General features: G+C 49.9%; 1 protein-coding gene across 1 annotated transcript; it reads left to right on the top strand.

The window, feature by feature from the left end:
* The first annotated feature begins 596 nt into the window (after window positions 1–596).
* Window positions 597–2,585, top strand: IER5 (immediate early response 5). The gene is given in 2 exon segments (XM_070397555.1): window positions 597–1,075; window positions 1,077–2,585. Coding segments are annotated over 2 exon segments (906 nt in total). The 5' UTR covers window positions 597–808; the 3' UTR covers window positions 1,716–2,585.
* The last annotated feature ends 17,316 nt before the right edge of the window (window positions 2,586–19,901 follow it).

A 19,901-nucleotide genomic window follows, 5' to 3' on the forward strand; every position in this document is an offset into this window, starting at 1 on the left:
TGAGAGAGAGAGAGAGAGAGAGAGAGAGTGAGTATTTTCTAGGGAGCAAGGGACTCACACAAAATTAGTATCTGCTAAATACCGTGCAGTAATACTATGTTGTTATCCGGGGGTATCTCTTGCCACGTTTTGCTGTCATCTCCACTTCTGCCAGGGGTGACCAGAGCCTTTCAGGTGTGCGCCGCCTTGGAAATGGAGGTGGGGCGTGGGGTGATGAGGCAAGGATCCGGACTTGATTGCAGAGCAAAGTCCACCTGCACGATGCAAGTTCGAATGGTTTGTTTTGCTTTGGTTCTGGCAAGCCAGCGCCCAAGCCAGAACCTTTTCCTACAAACAATACAGGGGCTAAGCCCCCTCCCCTATCACCTACTTTCTGAGCCCAGGCCCCCCACCCGCCTGTCGCTGGCCGCCTGCACACTGCGTCCCCTTTAAGAGCCTGCTCCGCGGGACTAACGTTCGAATGGCTCTGGCGCCCCTCCCCGGGCTCCGATTGGCCGCGCGCAGCTCGTGAGGGCGTGGCGGCCCTTCGCGATTGGCGGGCGGGGAGCTTATATAAAGCGCCGGGCGGTAGGGCTGCCCTCAGTTAGCGACCGGACCGGAGGCTGGGAGTTTGTCTGCACTGGAGGGGACGTAGGAGTCAGTGAGCGCGTCATCGAAATTGGTCTCTCCGCGTCGTCTTCAGTTACCGAGGGTCCACCCCTGAGGCCGACTTCCTGAGGCCTCCGACTCCTCTCCCCGCGTGTGACCGGGAGCCCGGGCTCAGCCGTCACCCCCGCGCCCGTCCCCCGGAAAAGGGTCGGCAGGCGGGATGGAGTTCAAGCTGGAGGCGCACCGCATCGTCAGCATCTCGCTGGGCAAGATCTACAACTCGCGGGTCCAGCGGGGCGGCATCAAGCTGCACAAGAACCTGCTGGTCTCCCTGGTGCTGCGCAGCGCCCGCCAGGTCTACCTGAGCGACCCGTGCCCCGGTCTCTACCTGGCCGGCCCCTCGGGGACCCCCCTGCAGCTGCCCGCGGAGCCGGCGGCCGGGCCCTCGGCGGGCTGGGGAGGGGGAGAGCCGCCCCCGCCGCCCGCCCCCCGCCGCCGGGCTGGGGACCGAGCCGCAGCCAGCACACCCCGCGGCCCCAGGCGCGCTGCGGGCGGGTGACGCGGAGCCCGCGACTACCGTGACCTGCGCCAGGGACACTCTTCAGGGCGGAGAGGCGGCGGCGGGGGCAGCCGGGGACCAAGCCAGAGGCTCGGACGCCTTCCCGGAGGGGCCCCGGGAGGCTCGCCGCGACTGTCGCTGCCCCCCGGGTGTGGAGGACCAGCCGGGCGCGGCTCCCCACGGTGACTGCTGCGCGGAGGACGAGCCCCCTGCGCCGCCCCCGCTCGGCCCCAGGAAGCGCCCCGCGGCGGGGGCGGGCGGCTGTGGCCCCTCGGGCCGCCCGGCGCCCGGCTCGACCCCGGTGAAGAAGCCCCGCCGGGACTCGGAGGAGCGGCCGGGCCGGGCGGAGGAAGGGGAGGAGGAGATGGAGACCGGGAACGTGGCGAACCTCATTAGCATCTTCGGCTCCAGCTTCTCGGGACTCCTACGGAAAAGCCCGCGGGGCGGCGGGGAGGAAGCCGAGGGCGAGGAGCGGGGTCCGGAAGCTGCCGAGCCCGGGCAGATCTGCTGCGATACGGCGGTGCTGAGAGACATGAGCCCGTGGAGCACAGCCATCGAGGCCTTCTGAGCCCCCGGCCCCGCGCGGCTGGAGATTGAGCATCGGGCGTCCCGACGGGAGGGCTGGGCTCCTGCCAGCCCCGGGGGCGCCCCGGAGACCGCCGGCGCCGAGCGCCCGGGGAGACGGGGTGCTGCGGGTCGGCCTCTCTGGGGACCTCTCTTGAGACTGGGGAGCGTGAGGCTTATCGGAAGAGGAGGGCCGTTCATGTGTGTGTCTGTGTGTCTGTGTCTGTCCGTGTGTTTCGTGAATTAAGACTATTCTGTCCTCCTGGAATGCTCGCCCTGCCCCCGGGCTGAGGAGAGGGGGGCCGACGGGGACTTTCCTCCACCGGCCCCGCGAGGAGGAAGCGGCTCACCGGGCGGGAGTTCCCCTATGCGCCCGCGGCAGGAAGGGACTTCACACCCGCTCGCTCGGGCCCAGAGCGGCGTTTCCTCGCAGATTTCATCAGACGAGAGCGATTCAGTCTGGAGTAGAGACTCGTGTGACTTCTCCCTCCCCGCCTTTCTCTCGCCGAAGAAACGTTTCAACCCCCTGATTATCCTGGGAAAGGGGACCCCACAGGGAAAAAAGCTTGATGGACTTCACAGAAGAGTTCGGGCTTGGAAATACGGAGTTCTAGAGAAAAGATCTATTTTTAAAAGCTCTAGCTCAAAACGACTACACAGTGCTTTTAAAAAGTGTTTAATGAAACAAAGTTTACAGACAGAACCCCTAAGTGAAAAGACCTTACGGTTTTGTAGATATGGTGACTCCAGTCTTTGTTGTATAAAGGTTGGGGGAGCTGGTTTTTTGTACAGTATTTTCTCCTTCGTTGTATGGATTTTTGTATAAAAATGTAACTTCACGTGTCTGACACGTATTAAATATTTTGAAGCAACATCACTGCCTCCTTGTCTGTAATCACCTGTGTGGGTTGGGAGGGAGGCGAGGCGGGGAACTATGGTCCCGGCTGGGAAATGGAAGGTGTGGCCCTTAATATCAGGCCGGCACAGGCTGGGGATATTGTTTGCTGACCTCACTAAGTATCAAGAGACCCGTTTAAGTTTCTCCCCCATCAGAGGCCTGCTAGTAGATACTAGTATCAGTGGCCTGCCAGTTTCTTTAAACTCGCCACTGCAACTGCCTTGTTCAAAAGTCAGTTTAGGACAGTTTTACTTTTTACAGCTCAGTCTGATGGTGTCTTAATATTAAATAACCTAAGTACCAATTTTTGAAGGTTTTCCCACCCACAAAAATGTTTTTCACTAACACCTTTTTGTCTCCTGTTAAGCTATATAACATCTCTCAGATTTGTTATTGAAAATAACACATATGAAGGAAGCCGATGGTACTGATTTGTCCAGCTGCTCCGGCCCACCTCTGCATTAAGTGACTGTCAGGGTAGCATTTTCAATGCTTTTTCCCGTTTGTTGTTATATCTGTAGAAAGTGAAAGGAAATTGCTTGTGTCAAATCAGATAGGGGAGGAGGCCTAGGAGGACTAAGCAAATTCAACTTATTTAGCAAAACTTCCTGATTTGTTTTGTCATCCAAATGGTGACATCAGTGTTTGGGTGGTTGTAAACACATAGGTATTTACAACACAGTCAGGTCATCAGTTCATTTTACTACAGTTATTGCATTTGAGAGAGCTTTTTGCCCAAGGCAAAATATTCAATATTTGAAAGTTATTCAATAATCTATTTCAGAAGCAAACCAATTGAAGAACAGTGTCTTAAAATATGGTTGTTAGTACTTTGACATATGGCATTGGCCTATGAAGCTTATGAATACAGAGAGTGTTTGAGAGATGGGAGAAATTGAGGAAAGATTAGACAAAGTTTTAAGTAAAGTTAGGGCCTTTGAGCAAAAGGAGCATATGAATAGCGCTTTGGCCTTCCTGAACTCCTGATTATATGAACTGTCACAGCTGAGTAGGCCAGTGCTTTGATATCTTTGTGAACCTATTGGTGAGACATTAAGCATAAGGAACTTTCTACTTTATGCCCCATCACCATAATATATTCATAGAATTGAACATTCTCTAATCAGGGTCTTGTTAAAATTGACTTGTCTTTCAGAGATAGCTACTTAAGTTCTGTTAGAGCCACAAGAGATATATTGAGTGCTGACTGCTTAAACTGAAAGAGGTGTCCAGGGCCTTAATTTTGCAAACATTTCCTGTTGCTAGAAAGTAATTCTGATGCTTGAACAGCTATCTCACTGCATTTTCATATTTGAGAGGGGGTAGCATTTGTTTTGTACAAGAGAGTTGATAGGTTTGAGATGAGATGAAAGTTCCTGTTGGTCCTTGTTTTCACATTAAGATGAACCAGAGGACCAAGTGTCTGCTTAATTTAGAGAATGTAAATTGACATATTTGATAGTTAGGGAGATACAGCTTTGTAGGAATTCAGAAAAGGTCATCTTTTTTGTTGCAGAAGCAGTGTGTGTAATGGTTAGAACATGGGCTCTGGAGCCAGACTTCCTGGGCTTGTATCTTGGCTCTGCCATTTATTAGCTTGAGGGCCCTTGGACAAGTCACTTCATCTCTCTCTGCCTCAGTTTTTTCAAATGTATAATTGAAATAACCATATCTACCTCATAGAGTTGTGCAAATTAATGAGTGAATGCCCCTAAAGTTCTTAGAAAAGTACCTTATACATAACAAGCTTTCAATTGTTAAGTTAATATTGTAAAGGTAGAAGTGAATTCTGTGTATAAATCAGATATGATCAAAGAATTGTGTAATTTATAAGAAAGGAGGGGAAAGGAGAATCTATTTTTTAATTATCCTGTCTGTGAATGCTGGGTTCTTTTATTCTATTTTTCTCTGGACACTTGCCAGTCCCAAAGCTTAGTTCCATCAGCATACTGGTAGTTTTGCTGGTTGGTAAGTCTCACACCAACCTAGCAACTTTCCTGATTGTAATCAAACAACTCGATTTTCAGGGAGGAGTAAGCAGGAGTGAAAACACTCAAGGAGCAAAGATCCTGTTGACATGCTTTCTGTGGATGAGCAAAGGGGAAAAAATAGCCCACAGAGTTATTTTTAGCCTGAATTGCTTGGGCATAGAATGTTTCTTAAGCTGTGTTAATTGATGGGTCTTGGAAAAGAGCTTCCCAGTGCCAGGATAGGGTTATCACCCACAACTAAATCAGATTCGGTGTGGCTAGAAATGAAGCAATACTGATAGTACCTAACTGCTTCTTCACCACTCTGGGAGGGACCTGTTCTCTTGATCAAATTAACCTTAGCTCTGGGCTGGGGGTGGGGGTGGGAAGAAATTAACAGAATTTATATGCACATATGTATAACCTATGGACAGGCTATAGTTTGGTGAAGGCCTGAGGAAAAGGCAGTATCGGAGTGGAGAAGATCAATGGGGAGGGGAAATGGGGGTCATCTGTAATTCTTTTTTTTTTTAAATATATTTTTATTGATTTTTTACAGAGAGGAAGGGAGAGAAATAGAGAGTTAGAAACATCGATGAGAGAGAAACATCGATCAGCTGCCTCCTGCACAGCTCCCACTGGGGGTGTGCCCGCAACCCAAGTACATGCCCTTGACCGGAATCGAACCCGGGACCCTTCAGTCCGCAGGCCGACGCTCTATCCACTGAGCCAAACCGGTTTTGGCCATCTGTAATTCTTTAAAAAATAAAGATAAATTTTAAAAAACAACCACCTTATTTTCAGGGGGAGGGGGCGGGGGCGGGGAGTGCTTTGTGACAAGCACTCCAAGAAGATCACTTTAATAATGAGTAAAGGTGTTAAGTTTTAGTACAGTACTTCTCAAGCATGTCTCTTTCCAACTGTTTCCCACTCAGATTGAACTTGGGGAAAGGCACTAATTGATGGACAGCTTGAACTGCTCCTCTGCAGTGATCAGGTTTGCTCTAAGGGACGTAAAGCAGTAATAATAAACCCGTTCCTACCATTCATCACTGATTGGGTTTTGGGGTGGGAAGTGACAGAGAATGGGCCATTTAACAACGTTGGTAGAATGCTTCTCAGAATAAAGATGTAGTAAATATTGGGAACAGAATTAATAACAACAAAACTCCATTTTGTCACTGGATTAGTCTGAGTTTCTTACTGCAACTTGCTAGGCATGACAACGCAGCTTAGAGCCTGTGAGATGGGGTCGAAAGGCTAATACCCACTGTGACATGGAGTTTGATGGACATTTATTTCCTTATACTTTTTAAAAGTAGAGTTAGTTCAGTTCACTGAATAACCAAAGAACTTCTGATCTCTTGCCCTAAATATTTTATTCTTGTCCTGTTTGTGAAATTTTTATTCTCCTAGACTTGCTTTCATCCCAGCAGTTACTGAAAGAAAACGAGAATGAAAAGAAACGCTGATCCAACCCTCCCGTGACCATGAAAGAAGCCATTACTATTAGGTGCAGAACTCCAGTGGAGAGTGAGGGCTGCTTCCCAGGATTCCTGGCACTCTTTCCAGTAATGAGCAGTTTGTCTCTGAGCCTTTGAACCATTGTTCGAATTTAAAATTCTACCCAGTGGAAAGCTTTGGGAGCAAAAATATAGTAGAAGCAGAGTTATGTTAGGATTCATTGTGATCTTAACTCATGCCCTCGGAGTTTTTCAGACAATTATTGAAGGCACAATAGAGAAGGGAATATGTGAGAGCAGAACGTGTAAAAGGATACACACAGCTAGTAGAATGCTTCCTTCCTCATCCAAACACAGTTTTTTCCCATTGCCTGCCATCCACCCCCACCCCCAACCCCAGCGGGGAAAGAGGGTTGTAAAAATAAAATCCCTCTCTAGCAATTGCTCTCTCCCAGAGGAATATAGCCCAAAGCATCTTTGCTGGACTATATCCTGGGGTTTAGCTCAGACTTTTGGAATCTTACATGCAGGGCGGGAGAAGCCTCCGGGGACTGCATTCCTGAAAGGGCCTCTCTCTCTCCCCTGCTCTTCTGACCAGCTGCATACTCCACCACTGGACCCTGCCCACTTATGGGGAAAGATGCTGCCCACCAATGGGCGGGTGACAAAGAATATTTGCTGTCAGCTTTTAAAAGCTGCTGGAAGGAAGGCTGGCCCCGAAACATGATTCTTTTAGGGGATTAGTATAAAGTAGGCCTGTGATATTTGTTGGTAAATCTACTTATTTTTCAAAGTATATTTTTATTGATTTCAGAGTGGAAAGGAGAGGGAGAGAGAGACATCAATGATGAGAGAGAATCATGGATCTGCTGCCTCCTGCATGCCCCCCACTGGGGATTGAGCCCGCAACCTGGGCATATACCCAGACCAAGAATCAAACCATGACCTCCTGGTTCATAGGTCGACGGTCAACCACTGAGCCACACCAGCCGAGCTAAATACACTTATTAATAGCTTTCTGGTCACAAGAAGACCCTGTGTCTGTGTGATAAGCCACACCCCTAACTTATAGGATGAAGGTGAGACTCACCTTCCCCTTTTCTACCCATTTAGCACCAAGTCAGCCCTGGCCCCAGCTCTCCACTTTTCCCCTATGAACTGGGCCTCTGACCGGCTGTCCCAGCCCAGTCATTCCAGTAGATGCCAAGGCACGGCTCCGTTCAGTTTTTCTAGAACTCAGGGAGGTGCCAAAAGCCATGTGTTCCCATCTGTTCATTCTTTGACCTGCTCCACCTCTCGAGTCTTGGAGAAGGGCAGCTGCTAGGAACGTGTGTCTCTGTGGTAAAGGAAAACCTATCTCCTCTGCTCAAAGCACTGAAGTTGTCCCTGTGGTGCAGGATTTCCCACGGCTGCTCCCCACACTTTCCTGCACCCAGGATACCACCCACTGGAATTTTTCTCCACCTTGATCCACACCTGCTTGGCTTTTTCTTTCTAGCCAGTTGAGCATCCTCCTGCCCTCTGTGGCACAGATACTTCCTTCGGTGCGGTGCTGCGTTGCTTGTCCTCTGACTGGGTCTAAGTCTCTCCTCCCGCCCTCCCCTCCTGAAGACACTGGCGTTCATTGTTTGCCTGGGGAAGAGTCTGGGTGCTCAGGGAAGAGCTGTGACCGGGAATGCCACCACCCCCTAAGAAGGAGCAGAGTTGGACTTAATGACCTTGACACTTGCAGAGTTTCCTGAGACTCTATACAGCTGTGGTAGCTGGTCATCTAACCCTGGAGCCTCACCAGACCCCCAATTCCATCACAATAGCTGGGGGTGGGGGTGGGAGTAGCCATCCTAGAAACAGCAGCAGCTCTGAAAACCAGCTTGGCTGGCGGCCAGATGGAGGGAAGGAGAGGCAAAGGCAGGGCAGCCCAGATACCGGCTACACAGCACTTCCCACCCTTTTCCCTTTCCTGGGGCTGCGTGCGCCGCTTTCTAGAACAGAGAATGAATCACAGAGCTGCTCTGTGAAGAAGATCCAGAAGCACCCTTGTGCCTTGTCTTCCCCCTCGAGGCTTTGATTGACTAATAGAAACTTTTAACTGTGAGTTCGAGAAGCGGGAGTGGGGCCTGGCTCTAACTCACTGGACGCATGCATCAGGGCTGACCAGCAGGAAGTGAGCTAGAGTCTCAGAGAGTCTGAAGAGAGATTGTGGGGTGGAGAGCAGTCACCAGGAGGAATTGCCACTGAGTCAAGTTCTGCTCAAGAAGGTCGCTGTGGGCCGTGAACCCCGGGAGGATCCCTCCCCGCCCCCACCTTCCTCCCACTCACCGCTTTTCTTTCCCCTTGGCTTGTTCCAAGCTGCACCACCATCTCCCATTTCTTCTAACAACTTCCCAGTTTTATTTTTGGTTTGGAAAAGGGTGAGAGCGCCTTGGCATCTGCATTTATCAGCTCTCTCTCTCTCTCTCTCTCTCTCTCTCTGACTGTGTGACCTACTTTGGAGACTGGAGTTGCTTTTCTTTTTATGGCCTTGGGAGAAATCCCTGAAAGCAAAGGTTCCGTTTCAGAGGCTGAACTGCAGGTACCTGGGACGTTTCGCTCAGGTGGTTATTACTCGGATTTCTGCGGTTTTCTCCCCCACCCTACTCCCTGTTCAAAATGTATTTGAAGAGTCTCTCCTGGTCTGCACTGGGGAGAGCAGTTGTAAAGATGCTGTGGGGGCGATTCTGGCCTGTGGGCTAGCCCAGCCGTCGGCTTCCTGACCTTTAGACACCTCAGCACCAGGCATCGGGCTTCCTGACATGGAACAAGCAGCTCCTTGAGGCCCCTGAACTCCCCCCTTTGAGAGGGGGGAGGGGGAGAGAGAGGGAGGGTCTACAGTAACAGTCAGGAAAGAGTAAACAGCCCAGAAGAGTGAGTGAGGAAGTGAACTTGAATGGTCAAGTGAGCCCCCCATCCCCCTAAGCAGGGGCAGTGATAGAACCCACCATGGACTGGTTTCCGGGACCCCTCTGAGCAAGGGACCTGTGGACCAGAATCTGAAAATGTGACTCACTACTTGGAGAGTCACTCCACTTTTTTTGGTTTCTATTTATAGTCCAAAGGGGGGGAAAAAGTATCCACTTGCCTCACAATTGTGACTTGGAGATAAATCAGTGTTTGTAAAGCAAAGATAGAAGCTATAAACAACTCAGCCCTGGGTCCCATCTATTAAGTATTTACAGGAACACCCAGAAGGAACTCATCAAGGGGGAATACAAAGATGCAAACCGCAGGATCTGGCCCTCGAGTCAGATTACATTCCAGATGAGATGCAAAAACAACAGAGAACCCAAATCTGACAGTAGGTTCTCAAAGTAAGGTGCAGGGGCCAGCAGCGTGGGTTTCATGAGGAGTCTGCCAGAAGTGCAGGAGCTCAGGCCCCACCCCTGATAGCGGACTCTGGCATTTTTACAAGATCCCCAGGTGGTGTGCATGCACTCTAAAGTTTAAAAAGCGGCTATGTCCACTGACCTCAAGGTCAAGTGTGAACTTCTCAGCTTGAGGTCACTCAAGGCTTAGCTCCCTCTGGCCATTCCTTCCCTCGCATGCTGCCTCCAGCCACAAGATACTACCTGCAGGCCTCTGGGCCTTTCAAATGCTGCTCTTTAGGGGGAAGCATTTAGAGATGGTCCTTAAAGTGAGAGCATAAACTCTCCAGGTGAGATAGGAGGGCAGAGACTAAGGATCTGGTGAGGGGGAAGCCTGAGGTAGGGAATGAAGTGGGGAGAGGGTGCTGTCAGCAGCAACACAGTTTGTGGAGAGGCGGGAGTAGAACCAGAGGAGATGGGCAGCAGAAAAGGAAAATGACAACAATGAAAATGCCATTGAACTAAAGCTTGTCATTGGTGAATTTGGGGAGCGGTTCTGGTAGAAGAAGGTAGAGAAACCCCAATTATGAAGGGAGTGGATGACAGGATGTGGAAACTCTGGCTGTATCCCCCTCCCCAAGAAATTTCACATAAAAAGCAAAAGAAGAGAACCAGGGTGATGGCTAGAGAGGACGTTGGGTCAATTCAAAGGGCCTGCGAATGTCTAAGACAGAAGCGTGGCTGCAGAAACAGCGATATTGAGGTGAACGGGGCCTGAATATATAAACTGCTAAGTATGGGTCTCTTATCAGAAGGAATCAGCACGTTCTTTTCCTTCTCCTGTCAAATGAAAGGAGACTGGAGAGACCAATGAATCACTCCAGGGATCTTGTTAGTATCAGCAGCCGCTTTCTCTTCCTCACTCCAGCCCTGACTCTTGCAGCTTAAACTCTGGCATACCAGTTGGCAAGGTAAACAAACTAGGAGAGGTCCCTGGAGGATAAAGGACCACTCCCCAAACCCAGTGCCACCAGCCACTCATCTAAACATATATATTTCTGATGCTTCATCCTTTTTACACTAATTAGGAGTTTAAAACATATTGGGATGCAGGCGTGTGCTATGAGGAAATCAGGATTTGGGGTTCTTCTCATCAGAACACACACACACACACACACACACACACACTCACTCACTCTCACACACTCCTTCTCTCTCATAGCCTGTTCCCATTCAGAAAGCCAGTTATGAATGAGCGTGGTTTCCTGGGTAAGAAATGATCTCTTCCTCTCCTCCCAAGCAAGTCTGACCTCATCTGTCCTTTTCAGTGCTAAGGAGGCTTAGTCTGCGGCTGAGGACAGGCGAAGACTTGTCCAACAGAGGCTCCGGATACTGAGAGAAGAGGAGGAAACAGCAGTTGTAGGTCTCCGAAGGCAACTGCTGAGTGGCTAAGGAGATGAGAGCAGGAGTGGGAGAGGGAAGAGGGGTGGGTAGGTGGGGAAACAAGAGAGACAGATGTCTGTGATGGTTTCAAGAGAAGCACTAGACTAAAATAAACTCAGAGTCAGAAAACAGGAAGAATGTGAGAAAAGGAAAAGGTAGCGAGTGGATGAGAACTGCAGTGCATTTGATGAAACGGAGCCCCGACCAGATGGAGAAAGAGCCTCATCCCCCAGCAAAGTCTTCTGGAAACGGGGGCTGAAGCGGGGAGTGTGTGTGCAAAAGAATTAATAGCTCTCCTTGGTGTGGGAGCATTTGGTGCTAAAGCTGTAAGAGATTTACAAAGCAACATCATTACTGGACCTTCACCACAACTTTCTGCAAGGATAACAGGAGTCTTTGCATGCCTAGACCACCCAGAGACAAAACTCAACCCAGAGCTCAAAATTCCTGCAGTCTGTTTGCGCCCTGTCCTAATTAGCTGACGCTATTTCTAAAAACAGACCATCTCCTCTCACAGATCCTTGCAGCCCTTTCCCCACTGCTATGCGCACCCAGTGCCTTCTCCTGACTTCTGTCTGCTTCTTCCACTCAAGCTCCTTCTCAGGTGCCAGGGCTGCAGACCTTGGCCTCACCCATCCCTCCCCCCCCCTCCCCCCCCTCGCCTCCCTTTTTGCCAACACATCCAGACACTTGCTAAAGCTTATAGCTTTACCTTCATTGACAATGAAGCTCATTTCCACTCCTGTTCCCAGTTCCCACTGTCACCTCTTTCATTCTTTACTTCAGGCCCTTATTACTTTAGTCTGTTCTCCCCTTTCCCTCAACGCTCCCTTTCTCCTAGCCCCACTTTAGAACTAATAGATTATGCATCTTACAAATATTGTTTTGGTGATGTTGTCAGTCTCTGACTCAAAGCCTCTATTGCCTCTAATGCCTCTGCCTGGCATTCAGCCTTTCATTCAATCATTAGTTATCATCCACTCTGTGCCAAGCACTGAGTACACAATGAGTGAGGAACTGGGTGCCTGGGGGGCAAGAGGGATGGAAAACTCATTATAGTTCAGGCTTAGAACTATGGTGATCAAGGAATACTGATGAGGGGTGCTTAACCCAGACAGAATGTCAGGAAAGGGTTCCTGGAAGAGGAGGTCATTTCTGTGCTGAGTCTCAAAAGGCAAAGTCAAGAGGAAAAGCATTCCAGGCAGCTAGAGCTGCATGTGCAAAGGCCCTGAGGCCAGAGAGCTGATAGTGTCTGGACATCATAAATGCTTCATTATGGTTGGAACATGGGTGTGAGAGTGGACATGGCCCCAAGGATTAGGAGAGGTCAGACTACAAAGGCCAGGCATGCCATGCTAGGGGGGTTGCTCATTTTGAAATATGAAGGCTTTTAAGCGGGGGTGGGACCCAATCAGATTTGCATTTAGATCCATCACTGGCTATCTTGTGACAGGACTGGGAATGGAAGAAGAGGAAAGACTGGAGGCAGAGTGAGGCAGGGGCCAGTCAGAAGGCTGTTCAATCATCCAGGTGAGCCCAGCTGGTGTGGCTCAGTTGGTTGAGTGTCATCTAATGCACCAAAAGGTCACTGGTTCGGTTCCCAGTCAGGGCACATGCCCAGATGTAGGGAGCACGTGGGAGGCATTGAATTTTCCATCTCCCTTTCCTCCCTCTCCCTCTAAAAAATCAATAAGAACATGTTTTTTTAAAAATCCAGGTGAGAAATGACTGGGGCCATTAGCAACAGTGACACTTCTCAGGCACCTATTCAACATTGCCTTGTATTGTTATTTATGTCCATGTGTTTTAATTTCCTGAAATTCCTTACCTCTTTCTTCCCCACCCAATTGCAAATTCTTTGAAGGTAAGTGCTGGACCTTAATCTTATCTATGTAAAGGCCTTCCTGTGCCAGGATCTACACTGATGTCAGTTGAGAGATAGAAAGTAAAAAAAATGGGGACTAGCCTACAAGTCTTAGGAGGGAGCCCACAGCCAAGAGAGAGAAAGGAATGTAAGGTTTCTTTCACTCCAACCCCACAATTCCTCCTGCCCAGCTGGGTTCCCATTCCTCTTTCTTCCTAAATTGTCTTCCCCAAAAGGATTTGACGGTCGTAGGGGTGTTGAGTAGGAAGGGAAGCAGCACCCTCTGATTCTTTCCCCTTCTCATGATATAGACAAAGAGCAGCGATGTTGACAATGGCCAAGCCAAGAAGAATTCGGCAGAACAGAGCCGTCTGCCTCTCAGCCCTGGGACCTGCTGCTAAGGAGGATGGCGTTGCACTTGGGAAATAGGCAGAGGGTGGGGACCAGTCGCCCTGAGGAGCTGGGAGGGAGGGGGGCTGCGGGGAAGGCAGCCGCCTCTGAGGCAGTGAGCAGAATCTAATCATTTAAGCCACTTCTCTGGTTACCCTGCTGTCTTGTAGGTAATTGCCTGTTTACTCACTTCCAGTTCTCAGAGGCTGTTGGACTCCTGCTGTTCTGGGAGTTGTGGGCTTACTAACCCCCCTTCTCCCCTCACCTTCTCCACTGTATTGAACCCACTGGGAAGAAACAAAGACCAGAGTTCAAGTTCTAATGAGGTCTCCAGTGAGGGAGAAGTGATAGTCTTCATTCCTCCCAGACAGAGAGATGCTGAAATCCCAGAACAGCTCTTAAATTGGCTACCCTTCGGGGGGGCAGGGTGGGGGTGGGGTGGGCAACTTGGGCCTCTGGAGTAGATTTCTGGGAGAGGGGTTTGGAGTGCAAGTAGTGCTACTGGGCTCATTTCTTCCCCAACCCACAGTCCCCCTCCCCCCAGGAGGGCATTTGAGTGCAGCATGTAATGAACCCCTGAAAGCTAGAATGGATTAAAGATGTGATAAACACAAGTATGCAACTTGTACTCAAAGAAAACAGTAGAAGATAAGCTGATCCTCATGTGTGTGACTATAACTGGCAAGAACCTGGACTAATGCCCCCCAAAGGGAACGGGTGGACCTTAACTAAGTCCGGTCTCTGCATTCTGCATTTCAATGGTGAGGGGTGGTCAAGTATTCCTTTACGTGAGACTTCCTGTGACTAGGGGCCTGAGATTCTGTGAAAACATTGACACCTTGCTCCTAAAGCTATCGCTATGCAATCATCTCCTAATTAAAGCACATTATCGCTTATTTACAAATAGTTAGGGCTGCAATAACTAACCAATAGGAGGCCCTGGGTCAAACAAAGATAATTTACTGTAGACTATCAACATGAACCTAATTGATGAGTTTACTCTTGCTTCTCCTTAGGGAGATTAGGTCCTTAAGGTCTCAGCCTTGGTCTCTGTTCAAGTTCAGTTCTCCCCTTTGGCCAGGGCCCTGAGGAGGCACCCAGAGTACTTGACTGGGAGGAAAAATTGCAGTATCTCCAATGGCATCTGGGGCATCTCTGCCTCTTCTTTTCCTCCACTGTCCCCTGCTCTCAGCAGCCCTTGTGACTCCCCTTAAAGCCATGTTTTCCCAGGATTCCCATGCCTGGACCACTTTCCCCACATGCCTGCTGGACCAGTCACTCCTTGCAGACATTTCTTGCTGTAACTATTTGTTCACATGTTTCTTTTCCTGACCAGACTGTGCCCTCCCGTCCTCTAAATCACATTCATCTTTCTATCCCCATAATCTAGATTGGAACCTAGCACGTGGTGCGTACTTAGCATTAGTTGGCGAGATGTTGTCTGGGGAGACTTGCGTCTTGGTTTGGCCATTCGCAATCAGTATGACTTTCAGCAAGTCACTTAATCGTTCTGAGTTTTAAATTCTTCATTTTAAATTCTGCCAATTCCAACTCACAGTTACAAATTAAAAATGAAACAACGGTGGAAGTGCTGAACAAAATGCCAGGTGGTGGAGGTGGTAGGAGGGCCACTCAGCTCCAAGCAAAGACACACCTGTCTCAGTCTCTTCGGGCTGCCATAACAAAAGACTGGGTGGCTTAAACAACAGAAATTTGTTTTCTCACAGTTTTGGAGGGTGGAAGTCTGAGATCAGGGTGCCAGCATGGTTAGGTTCTAGTGAGAGCTCTCTTCCTTGCTTGCAGACAGCTGCCTTCTCATCAGATCTTCTCAAGGTGGTGGTGGGGAGGCCACAGTCCTTATGACCTCACTTAACTTTACTTATTTCCTAAAGACCCTATCTCCAGATACAATCACATTGGGAGTTAGGGCTTCAACATATGAATGAGGAGAGCATAATTCAGTCCCTAGTAAATATTAAATGAGATTCAACAGTACATAGAACCCTTCAGTCCTCCCCCAAGACCCCCAACTTGCAAATCCTGAGTCCAAGCACCCTCTTGTCTTGCTCTCTGGACAACAGATTGTCTTTCTGGTCCTATGTCAACATCTATTCTTTTATAACTCCCTGCCTGTCTGTTATTGGGACTGCTCTTCTGGGCTTGGATTTGGGTGCCTTCACTTGGGGTGTGTAGTAGTTGAAGCTATCTTTTAGGCTGAGAAGTAAAAAGGAAGTCTGTTACTGCTTGTTTTTTTTTTTTTTTAAATGCCAACCTGAGTCAAGGATACAGGAGTGGCCCTGGAAAAACAGCTCAATTTCTCTTTGATGGGATTTCTTCCCTGATTCAGAGGAGACTGGCAGAGGTGGTCTGTATCTTACGAGGATATCTGGAGAAGTAACCAGCAGTGACAGGGAAGCATTTTGCAGCTACAGTATATGAATCATAACTTATGTATCTATTTATAGATGTCCCAATCACGAAAGCAATGTGTGGCATATCCTATGGCTTATGGAGAATTTTTCATACATTAACTCATCTCATCTTTACAACCACCATCTCACAGATGAGGAGACTTAGGCGTAAATGGCCCAGCAAGTCTCATGCCTAGGTCCTCTGACTGTACACCCCCAAATTCTTTCCTCCATACCAAGGTAATCTCACTGCACCACGTCCAAGAAGACATAGGACTCTAAAAATGAGCAAAGTCGAACTCGTTATGTTCCTCCACTATGACCATACATAGCTGCCACCCTTGTTTTATTCACCACATATGAATCTTTTTTTTTTTGCTCTGGTAGTTTATGGAATCTCAAGTAGAAAAATATAGGAAATGAGGTGACATTTTTAGAGGAAAGGACTTTATCAATGCAATGTATTATTTTATTATGTTTCTTTAATTTGGGACCAAATAGCAAGTGACCCTGAATTATTTCTGACTGTACTTCCTTAGGATGCTTGCCCACCCAGGACAAATGAATGTGGAAGGCACTACCTGGTTTTAGCCATATCCATTCGCTAACCATTAATTTAGTTCAGAACCTTCTATGTGCCATGGGCTTTGTCCTGAAGGAACTTACATTCCAAGTAAGTTAGGGGTAGACTATCCCTTAAGAGGGACAGCATAGATGGGACCCTCTTTGGTCTGCCCCTTTTCTCCCCACCCTTCCCCATTTGGTCGGTCAGAAAGCCTCAATTCTGATCTGATCAACTTGGATGCTGGAGACACTCTTTGGGGGATCTGCAATCTTCCCTCTTCAGCACACCAACAAACAAAACGCACGCACGGGGTGGGGTGGGCGGGTCATGCACCATCAAAATCTTTTGGAAGTGGTAATCCCAGCACGGAGCAATAGGGACCTTTTTCATGGGGTGCAGTGCACTTGAGGGAGGGGGACACCCCAGGGCGATCCTCCTCCAGCCCAGTGCTCCCTGGGCCCACAACTCCCGGTTTCTCAGGCCCTGGGGTAAGAGAGGGCTCTATTTTGCAGGCCCCTCTTTCATCTGGCCTCCACCAAGGTCTCCTCCCAGCCCTGGCGGAAGGGCGGGTGATCCCGAGAAGATTTCCAGGGGCAGGGAGGTCAGGCGGTGCCAGGGGTGAGGAGACTGGGAGCCCAGCACCGGCGCTCCAGGCAGCCTCCGCCGCTGGGGAGTTTCCTCCCTGCGCCCGCCTTTCCGGCGGGATCCGGGGAGGGGCGGGCGGCTTCCTGTGCTGCTCCCCGGGCGCCCGGCCTGAGAGCCGGTCGGGCGGGGGCGGGGCCGGTTCAGAGTTGCCTCCCGCAGCCGCGGCCACGGTTGCTGGGGGTAACAAAGGGTGGGGGGAGCCCAGGTGGGGGGTAGGCCGCTGCAACCCGGTGGACGGGCCAGCTCCGCGGGCGGGCGGGGGCGGGAGTCGCTGCCTCGTCACCATGGGAACGGCGCAGCTATTTCCAAGCCGCGGGTGTGCCAGTGGCGCGGTGCCAGGGCGCGAGGGTATTGCAGGACAGCGGCAATCTGCTGCGGCCTGGGACCTAACAATGCGCCCCTTCTGCGGCGCGGGCCTCCGGCGAGAGGCCGGCTAATCGGAGGGGCGGAGGATGCCCCCAGCTCATCGCGCTTTCTGCTTTCTCTCGGGTCCTCCGCGGGGAGCCTGGTGGCCCTGTGCGCGCTGGCTGCACGTGCTGCCCCCGCCGCCCTTGACAAACAAAGCGGGACTCTCCCGGGCGCCCCCCTTCACTCCACCGACCCTTTGATTTCTTCCCACTCTCCTTTTCATCTCTCACTCGGTCCACCCGCACAGCTGCCGCCTGGGGTGCTTTCTCTTTTGTGCTGCCACCTCCAGTTTGGCCCTCACTCCAAAGCTTTGCCTTAAAACACGACTCCGTTGGACCTTGTCCCTCCCCCATGCTGTCCTCTCCTTAATACATTTATTATAAGGGCGACTGCTTCCCTCTCCGTATACTTCGCAGCTCTGAGTGGCTTTTTCTATTGTCTGCTCCCCTGCCTACTAACCCTACTTTCTGCCCTCAGCCTTTCCAGACCTCCAGAAACCATCTTGACATTCTGCCTCTTTCCTGGTTCCCTTCCCACTTTTTTTCTCTCAGAGAGCTGTGGACAGCGGGAGAGAATGGCAATTGCCTACCTAGACTGAGCCCCCTTCCTGTCTCCCTGACACTACCCCTTTCCTGTGACCCTGAAATCACATTATTCGGGTATCATGGGTGGGCCTGTAGGTGGGAGTGAGGGGGTTCTGCTGCTGCCATTAGCGGTCTCTTTGCTTGGGAACGTACTAAAGGACACTGGGAAGTAACCAGAAAACCTTGGTGCAACTCGAGGAGTAAAACATCTCTCTTATTCCACCTCCTCTTGGCCACTCTTTGCTTTAGCGCATCCACCATCTGTCTCTTCCCCCCTCTAGAGTCCCTTCACCTCTGCCCCTGCCCCCCTCAGCATCACATTGTTCATCCCTTTGGCACCAGCCCTAGAAGAGGAAAGGGCAGGTCCTCCTCCCCAGGAAGGAAGGTGGGGCAGAGCAGCTCCTGCAGGAAGGGAAGGAAAAAGGAGGGAAGGAAGGAAGTGGCCAACAGAAGAAGGTGGAATCCGGTGGGAGGGCGCTGCATTGTTTGAACTTCTTTCCTCTTCAGCTCTGCAAAGTCAAGCCCAAGGCCATCCCAGAACCAAGGTTCTGCTGCCCTCTCCCAGAACCCATTCTGGGACTGCCTGCCTGAGCCTGGAGGGGATGCAGGTTTTGGTGGGCATGTTTAAGGGAGGTGGGCAGAGTTCAATGTGTGCTGCAGACTCGAAGCACTTGCTTCATTAATGTTTCCCTTTCCTTTTGCTTCTTTTCTGGCCAACACAGTCAGCTTTTATTTTGCCTTTTTTCCCCATAAAAAGCCCCAGGGTAGAACTATGCCCCAGGTAAGAAAAAGGATTCTAAACATTTTCTGAGGACATTCTCTGTGTGAATCTACTCTTATAGTCTGTAACAGGGGTCCTCAAACTATGGCCCGCGGGCCACATGCAAATACAAATATTGTATTTGTTCTCGTTTTGTTTTTTTTACTTCAAAATAAGATATGTGCAGTGTGCATAGGAATTTGTTCATAGTTTTTTTTTAAACTATAGTCCGGCTCTCCAACGGTCTGAGGGACGGTGAACTGGCCCCCTGTTTAAAAAGTTTGAGGACTCCTGGTCTGTAACTTCACATTTACAAAGGGTGTTATAGTTTATAAAGGTCTGTCACTTAACACTACCTCATCTCAACCATTATCATCACCCCCCTACTTGGCTCTTTCCCCCCACTACTTTAAAACTCAGCCTTTCAGGGAATAAATATTCATGAGTATTGCTCTCTGCCATTCCTTCCACTCTTTTTTTTCTAACTTAGGCCCAATTCCAGGCCCCAGGAACACAGGCAAGGACGTGCTTTCGTCTATTCTAGGCCCGTGGTCCAGTACCAAAGGGTGCTCAGTTATGTGACTATTATTTGCATAGTGTATCTTTGCATCTCCATTCACTTAATATCCAAATGGCTAGAAAACTGCCAGCCAGGTTTATGGCTCTCCAGGCAACATCTTGTTCTTTGAAAGCCTCAGAATGAAAAAGATTGATTTGTGTTTTGGAAGAGCTGGCCTGAAACCTGGTCCAACGTTAACTGCTGTTTGTCTTCCCATCTTCTGAGTTATTAACAGAGTCACGAACACTGAGCAGAGGGAGTAGGTTTTTGTGTTTCTCAGTCTGGAAAGTCATCCTCACTTTCTCTGTAAGCATGTTCTTCTGGTGGGGAAGTGTTATCGACAACATTTTGATGCTCTGGGGCTGAGAGTCAGGATGGGAGCCCAACAACTCTAGGATTTTTTTATTTTATTTTTTTGGTTTTACATTGTTGTTTCCTTAGCAGAGGAAAGTATGAAGGGGCGGGGACCTGGGACAAGTATGGGCAGAGCCATGGGGTTGGGCTTCCTTTCCTGCTGTTCTGCTTACCTAGTGCTCTAGAGCAGTGGTTATCAACCTTCTGGCCCTTTAAAACAGTTCCTCATGTTGTGACCCAACCATAAAATTATTTTCGTTGCTACTTCATAACTGTAATGTTGCTACTGTTATGAATCGTAATGTAAATATCTGATATGCAGGATGGTCTTAGGCGACGCCTGTGAAAGGGTCGTTCGACCGCCAAAGGGGTTGCGACCCACAGGTTGAGAACCGCTGCTCTAGAGGGAAGTTGCCATCACCTTCACTTAGCAAACCCATTTGTTGGGCCCTTACCGGGGCACTGAGAGCTCACTGTTTCACAGCAAACACAAGTCCTGCAACCATTTCTGTGGCTTTTGTGTGGAGGGGTGTGG

The sequence above is a fragment of the Myotis yumanensis genome, unplaced genomic scaffold (assembly GCF_028538775.1).
Source record: "Myotis yumanensis isolate MYYU_CA2020_CCGP unplaced genomic scaffold, mMyoYum1.0.hap1 SCAF_17, whole genome shotgun sequence".
Taxonomy (NCBI): Eukaryota; Metazoa; Chordata; class Mammalia; order Chiroptera; family Vespertilionidae; genus Myotis; species Myotis yumanensis.